This window comes from Macaca nemestrina, chromosome 1 (assembly GCF_043159975.1).
Source record: "Macaca nemestrina isolate mMacNem1 chromosome 1, mMacNem.hap1, whole genome shotgun sequence".
NCBI lineage: Eukaryota > Metazoa > Chordata > Mammalia > Primates > Cercopithecidae > Macaca > Macaca nemestrina.
This window is the reverse complement of record NC_092125.1, coordinates 86,125,131-86,133,321: the sequence shown is the minus strand read 5'-3', so window position 1 is coordinate 86,133,321 and position 8,191 is coordinate 86,125,131. Positions and strand designations below refer to the sequence as shown.

Here is an 8,191-nt window from a genome sequence, read left to right as displayed (position 1 = left end):
AAGGTTCCTTGGGGGAATGACTGACTCTAGGTCTTAGACAGGAAATAGACCAGATGAGCCTGAACATCTTGTCAAACCATATAAAAGAAAACTAGCAGGTACCATTAGTACTATTATGCCTAGCACTGTTAAAAGGACTCAGGAACCAAGCTGGCAAAGCTCCTGTTGTACGAATACGGGGCAATTTGAGCTTTCACAGGAATAATAATTGCAATGAATTGAAACCCATCAAATATATTTAAATCCATGACCTAAAAATAATATTTAAAAGCTAATTGGCCCGCTTTAGATGGTGAAAAAGAACAATCACATGATCTCAAGAGCTTCTAAAGAAAAGAATAAGACATTGTCTTTTCTATACAAATTTGTCACTAGGCAACCAAATAGTAGATGACAAGATGTTTCTTTACAGAAGTATTTGAGTGACATCTAGCTTCCGGTTTGGCATGTAAACAGGCTGGAAGTTACCACTCCCATCCTTACAACAAGAAAAAAGGTGAACAAACTAAAAATCAACAACTCTTTTTAGATTCATAAGAGAAGTGAGGTCACAGAGCAAAGTACCTCCCTGAACACTGGAGAGACAGACAGGTGGACAGAGACAATCACAACTTGCTGGGGAGGAGAGGCCCCAGCAGAGTCAGCACCAGTGGAAATACTTAAAGGGTAATTGATGAACTGCTAGAGACTAAGCAAGGGCTACCTTGAGAGCTTAAAACTCCTCAGGGCCCACTTTTAGGGGTCCTCACACTTTTATGAGTTTTAGTTCTGGAAGCTACACCAGGCTCTCAGGTGAAGAGCAGAAAAGAATCCCCCAGTGTTTGTGGCATAGCAAGGAGAAAAGTAGCCAATTTTAAATATGCCCAGCACTGTCTGTTCTCATTAACCAAAGCCTGCCCTCAAGGGAAACTATGCATCCAGAGCCTAACCAACTTGGGTTCTATCAGTCTGACGTGTGGGAAGGGAAATACTGGAATCCAGCCTGCCCTAGCCTTGAATGTTGGGAAATACCCAACTTCAGCCCATTATTTTCCTATCACACTTAAGGGGGGAAAGTGAAGGTGAGAAAAACACTTGGGTGGTGACCTTCTCACTAAAGACTGAGACCTAACCACAGAACTAAAGAATGCTTCCTCATCCCCACACCTTATCATTACATCTGTGGGGTTCCTATGTAGTATCAGAGGATTACAGCTGAAATAACTACTTGTTTATTTAAGAAGGAGTCTCCAGGGAGACCCAAAGACAACAGAGGAGACAAAAACAAGATCATTAGGGGAAAGTTCGGACTCAAACACCACAGTTTCAGGAGGTGGTAAACACAGCCTAATTGCTAGTCAGATAAACCTCACACCAATGATCAGTTTACCTCAGATCCTCTTACTTAATATGTCTAGCTTTCAACAAAAAGTTACAAGGCATGCTAAAAGGCAAAATAAGCAAAACAAAAACCCCACACAGCCTGAAGAGACCAAGCATCAAAACAAAACTTAGATATGGCAGATATTTTGGAATTATTGGACTGAGAATTTGAAGTATTAGGATTAATACACTAAGGGCTGTAATGGGAAAAGTGGGCCACATAGAAAAAGAGAGGGGCACTGAAAGCAGAGCCATGAAACTCAAAGAATAAAAAGAAATGCTAAAGACAGGAAAGCAACCTGAGTGTCCATCAACAGATGGTTGGATAGAGAAAATGTACATATATATCATGGAATACTACTCACTCATAAAAAGAATGAAATCATGTCTTTTGCAGCTATGTGGATAGAACTGGAGGCCATTATCCTACATGAAACAACTCAGAAACAGTCAATTAGCATATGTTCTCACTTATGTGGGAGCTAAATAATGTGTACATATGGATATAGAGAGCAGATAATAGATACTGGAGACTCAGAGAGGTGGGAGAGTGGGACGGGGATGAGGAAGGAGAAATTACCTAATGGGCATAGTGTTCACTATTTGGGTGATGGTTACACTAAAAGCCTGGACTTCAGTACTATGCAATATATCCATGTAACAAAACTGCACTTGCACCCCTAAATCTATGAAAATAAAAATAAAATGTGAAGATGAAAACCAATCAAACAAAAAGAAATGCTAGAAATCAAAACCACTGTAACAGAAATGAAGAATGCTACTGATGTCTCATCACTAGATGAGATACTACCTATGAAATGTGAAATGGTAGTATTTTTTTGAAAGTGGGCATAGATTAGTTGTAATTATTGTGAACTCTAGGGCAACTATTTAAAATTGTAAAAGGAAGTCCAGTTGACCCTTGAACAACGTTGGGGTTACTGGTACCCCCCATGCAGTAAAAAATCCATATATAGCTTTTGACTCCCCAGAAACTTTTACCGTGGGGGGGATGTTCTTTCTTAAATGTCTCAATTTCTTCTACAAAAATTCGGTCTATTTAATAAAACTTCTCTGTCTTTCTCTCTCTCTCTCTCTTTTTTTTTTTTTTTGAGACTGTGTCTCACTGTGTGGTCCAGCCTGGAGTGAAGTGGCACGATCACATCTCACTGCAGCCTCAACCTCAAGGGTTCAAGCAATCCTCCCACCTCAGCCTCCAGAGTAACTGGGATTACAAGTGTGTACCACCATGCCTGGCTCATTTCTTTAGACTAGGGTCTTGCCATGTTGCCCAGGCTGGCCTTGAACTCCTGAGCTCAAGTGATCCTCCTGCCTTGACCTCCCAAAGTGCTGGGATACAGGCATAAGTCACAGTGCCCAGCCTAAAACGTCTCTCTCTACTGGGGTTAGTTTTAGCAAATTTATTTTCCTAAAAAGTGCTGCTTGTTTTCATTTAAATTTTCATTTAAATTTATTTATATAGAGTTGTACACTCTCTCGTGTGGTTTCTTACCTTTTCTCTGTTGGTGGATCATTTTCACTTGTCATTTCTCATTTTGTATATTTTTGTTCTCATCTCCTATCTTGAGTAGGTTAGTGATCTCCCCCAACCCCTGTACACTGTTTGATTTTTTCCAGGGAGCAGACTTTCGAAATACGAGTTTTTGGTGCTTTTCTGACTTGGGGCTCCTTCATGCTTCATCGTGTTTGTTCCTTCCTGGTGTCTACTTTCAGCTCAGGTTACCGCCCCAACACTTTTTTTTTTAAATTTTTTTATTTTTTTGCAATTGGATGTTTAAATGTCTGCAGCTGTTTTATATGTACAGGTGTAGGCATGTAAGCAATGACCTTTCCTCGGGCCTGGGCTTTGACCACATCCCACAGATTCAGAGGAGTGTGTCTGTGTCATCGCCCCTCTGTTTCTGGAAAGAGCTGATTTGGTCTGTGCTTCTCCTTTCCTGAGAGCCTCAGGAGGGGTGATAGTCTCTCCTTTCTGTGCGTGGAAGAGGACAATGACTCTGGCAGGGGCAGAAGGAGCCACACAGGTGATCTCAGAGGCTTGCTTTGTAAATATTTAATGATCTTATCAAATCTCAGGTGCACTCTGCCCAAGCTGGGTTCTCCCTGGCCAGCCACTCTCCCCCTTCCCTTTCTTCTTTGTACACTTGCTCATCACCTCCTGGACTCAGCATCCACCTCTGGGATAGGTGGCCCTTGCCTGCTTCAGAGAGACCAGGACAGGAGATGCTTAGGGCTCTGGAGGCAGCTGGGCTGGGGCAGGGTGTGCAGCCGTGAGAATGCTAGAGTGGGTATCCTGACCTCACAGCACTGACCAGCCAGCCATCATGGCCACAAGGACGCTGAGAGTGGCCCCCAGAGCTGGAGAGAGAGCAGGGGCTGGCTGAGCAGGAGTGGGTGTGATTTCTATGTTATAACATATCCATTCTGAGTAATAGGAAACACTGGCATACACTCCAGGGTACAGAGGGTTGGTGCAACCTCGGCCCCAGCTCACAATTCCAATCTGCAACCAGCTGCGGTTGAATTCACACACAAGTGGGCCCCCGGAGTCGCCCTAGAAAGGAAGAGGGAGTTATTGTGAACTGGGAGTCCCAGGTCTGCTGCCTCCTGCACCTGTCTCTCGGTGCAAGGGGGTGGCTGTGCAGGCCCTGCTGGAAGGGGCCAGTGTCCCCCTCTCACCCAGCCCCCCTACTGGCTGCAACACAGCCCAGAGCTGCAGGGAGGCCTGCTGCAGGCATGTGGCATTCATACATTGTCATACATCGCCCTGTTCAGCTCAGGGCACGGCTGCAGGGCTCCTGCTAGTCAGTGGGAGGCCAGAGCGGGGTCCCCTGGGGTCCACAGGCACAGGGCACCCGTGACCTCTGTCTCACGGACCAGGAGGGGCACACCTCACACACGGTCTTAACGTTCAGGATGTCCCCAGCACACAGCATGTCGGGCATGATGTAGGACACGTGTCCGTAGAGCAGGCGGCACCAGGGCTCCGGGATCAGCGGGAGCTGCACCTCCTGCAGCTCGTCTGAGGTCTCACCTGTGGGAGGAGGGCTCCCGTGAGGGGGCAGCGCCTGCCTTGGGTGGGGTGGGGGGATCCCTGCCCCACAATGGACACCAAGGGGACAGCCCATGGAGAGGAGCCCCACCACACATAGGGAGGAGCCCTAACAACACATAGGGATGAGTCCCACCATACATAGGGAGGAGTCCTGACCACACATAGGGAGGAGTCCTGACCACACATAGGGAGGAGTCCCACCACATATAGGGAGGAGCCCCACTACACATAGGGAGGAGTCCTGACCACACATAGGGAGGAGCTCCACTATAGATAGGGAGGAGCCCCATCACACATAGGGAAGAGCCCCACTACACATAGGGAGGAGTTCTGACCACACATAGGGAGGAGTCCCACCACATATAGGGAGGAGCCCCACTACACATAGGGAGGAGTCCTGACCACACATAGGGAGGAGTCCCACCACACGTAGGGAGAAGCCCTGACCACACATAGGGAGGAGCCCCACTGCACATGGTGAGGAGTCCCACCACACACAGGGAAGAGCCCTGAACACTCAGAGGGAGGAGCCCTAACCACACATAGGGAGGAGCTCCACCACAAACTGGAAGGAGCACTGACCACACATAGGGAGGAATCCCACCACACAGGTAGGAGTCCTGACCACACATAGGGAGGAGTCTCACCACACGGAGAGAGGAACCCTGACCACTCAGGGGAAGGAGCCCCACCACATGTAGGGAGAAGCTTTGCCCATTCACAGGGAGAAAACCTCACCATTTGTGGAGGGTAGGGGAGGAAGCCCTGACCACAGACAGGGAGTAACTCCAATGACCCATGAATGAAATCCCAACCACAGATGGGGAGGAGCCCAGGTCTCACTGGGGAGGATCCCCACCACACACTGAAGGAACACTAACCCTAAGCCTAACCCCTAGCCCTAACCCCAACCCTATGTTTGGTTTCCTGAATATTTATATCAAAAAGAAACAATTATAAAAGTTAAAACAAATAAAAGATGTCAAAAGTAAGAGAGTGTTCCATGAAGAGTCAAATCAGGACAGAACAGTCTAGGGAGTTGAAAGTCACATAGAGGCTTTGTTTGTTTGTTTTGTTGTTTTGAGACCGGGTCTCACTCTGTCGCCCAGGCTGGAGTGCAGTAGTGCAATCTTGGCTCACTGCAACCTCCACCTCCCAAGTAGCAGAGACTACAGGTGGGCGCCACCATGCCTGGCTAATTTTTATATTTTTAGTAGAGATGGGGTTTTACCATGTTGGCCAGGCTGGTCTTGAACTCCTGACCTCAGGTGATCCACCTGCCTTGGCCTCTTAAAGTGCTGGGATTACAGGCATGAGCCACTGTGCTTGGTCGGTGATTTGTTTGTTTTTTATTTTTTTTTTAGACAGAGTTTCATTCTTATTGCCCAGGCTGGAGTGCAATGCAGTGGTGCTATCTTGGCTCACTGCAACCTCTGCCTCCCAGGTTCAAGTGATTCTCCTGCCTCAGCCTCCCAAGTAGCTGGGATTACAGGCGTGTGCCACCATACCTGGCTAATTTTGTATTTTTGGTAGAGACAGGGTTTCTCCATGTTGGTCAGGGTGGTCTCAAACTCCCGACCTCAGGTGATCTGCCCATCTCAGCCTCCCAAAGTGTTGGGATTACAGGCGTGAGCCACAGCGCCCGGCTGGTTTTTATTTTTTGTTTTTGTGTATGTATGTGTTCAAAGATTTGTTGGGTGTGGGAGAATGGGAGAAGAGGGAAAATGAAAGGGGGAATATGTGTTGTTGTGGAATTGCATATCATGTAATATCATCTAAGCGACCCAAATAAATATGAGGGCTACTTTTCAGTTACGTTTGGTTTCCTGGCCTTGATTGGGGCACTGTAAACCAAGTCTTGTGGCCTGTGGTTCACGTATGCATCCTGGAACCCTGTGCTACATTGTGTATGGATGGCTTTTTTACTAATTCAGCCAAGACAACGCTACACATGTCTCATAGAAAGGGCATGGCTATTCCTAGTGTCCGTCTCAGGGTGTTAGGAAAATATAAAGGCTGGTCCTCATTAGAGAGGGTGAAGTCTACTGCTCCTGTGATCAAGGTTGGAGCTTTCCAATCTGTGGGCTGTTGTTCCTGAGGGCAACAGATTCTCTGCAAAGGCCTGGGAATCCATGGATATACTTACCATGACCTGTCTGTCAAAGATGCATGGTAAGAAGTTCCCTCAGAGGCCGGGCGCGGTGGCTCACGCCTGAAATCTCAGCACTTTGGGAGGCCAAGGAGTTGGATCACCTGAGGCTGGGAGTTCGAGACCACCCTGACCAACATGGAGAAACCCCGTCTCTACTAAAAATACAAAATTATCCAGGTATGGTGGCACATGCCTGTAATCCCAGCTACTTGGGAGGCTGAGGCAGGAAAATCACTAGAACCCGGGAGGTGGAGGTTGTGGTGAGCTGGAGATCGTGCCATTGCACTCCAGCCTGGGCAACAAGAGCGAAACTCTATCTCAAAAAAAAAAAAAAAAAAAAAAAGAAGTTCCCTCAGAGGAGGAGAGGTGGAAAGCCAGATGGGGCAGGGTCACAGAAGCAGATACGTTGTCAGTGCTCTAGTTTCCCTGTTGGATTGGTGTCCATATTATTATAAGCAAGCAAACATTAAAAGAGCACTGTGCAGGAACCAATGAAGAGTAAATTTTTTTTGATCTGAGAATTAGAATGCATTCTGTGCCCCAAACAAAGAGAGACGGACAGACACCAGACATATAAAATGGCATTCAGAAGGGAGAGGGGGCAGAGCTGAATTTGAGAAAGCTTTCCTGGAATGAGGGTACCTTGAAGCATGGATATGACCTGGGCCTACAGATCATAGGTCGACATGCAGGCACCATTCGCCTGCCCTGCTGCTATAGTTGGGATGTAAATCCCATGTTAAAATTCAACTCCAAATGTTGGAGGTGGGCCTAAAGGGAGGAATTTGGGTCCTGGGGAGTGCATCCCTCATGAATAGATTGGTGCTGTGGAGGTGAGGGGAGTGAATTCTCATTCTATTAGCTTCCAACAGACAGAGCTGGTTGTTAAAAGGAGCCTGGGAATTCTCCTCCCCTCTGGCCATGTGGTCCTTTCCCCTTCCCAATGAGTGGAAGCAGCCTGAGGCCCTGAAGCAGACGCCAGCACCATGCTTCCTGTACAGCCTACAGAACCCTGCGACAAAAAAACTTCTTTTTTAGAAACTACCCAGCCTCAGGTATTCCTTTACAGCAACACAAATGGACTAAGACACCTGCCTGCTCACATGCCCTGGAGGAGATGAGGAGGATGCAGACATTTGTGAGACAGAGCTGGAGAACGAGGGCTGTTACCGGGAGGTGGGTGGTCCTGGTTTTGGGTGAACTGAATTTGGGCCTTGGGTTAACCCTTTCCTGGTTGTGGTTAAAAATGAAAGACTAGTGAAAAATGTGGTCAAGGATTACTGGATTTAAAGCAGCATTCATGCCAATATAATGTATAGAAGAAAAATACAGAACAAAAGTGTAAGGGGTTAAAGAAGAAAATGGAGTTACGCTATTTAAAGTGTTTGTACGCTGAGTAGTAAAATAGGAGTGCAGGGGAAATGGACTGCACTAGTGGGTCCCCTTCTCCGCCTTTCCCACATGGGTGCCCTCTGCCACATGTCTTGCGGTTCCTCTCATCGAGGTGTGGTGTCGCATTTCACCAATCCTTGGATCTGAATTTTGCCACGGACATGGTTTGGTCAACGGGATTTAAGCAGGGGCTTGGAAAAGTGCTTGTT

The 8,191-nt window shown here is 47.1% G+C and overlaps 1 protein-coding gene across 1 annotated transcript in view; it reads right to left on the bottom strand.

The window, feature by feature from the left end:
- Nucleotides 1–3,682: 3,682 nt before the first annotated feature.
- LOC105478861 (serine protease 38) overlaps nucleotides 3,683–8,191 on the bottom strand; it is a 28,153-nt gene continuing 23,644 nt past the window's right edge. The window contains exons 4-5 of the mRNA XM_071081695.1: nucleotides 4,275–4,417; nucleotides 3,683–3,937 (exon numbers count right to left, since the gene is read on the bottom strand). Coding sequence (XP_070937796.1) covers nucleotides 3,683–3,937; nucleotides 4,275–4,417 — 398 coding nt within the window. The remainder of the gene's footprint in view (nucleotides 3,938–4,274; nucleotides 4,418–8,191) is intronic.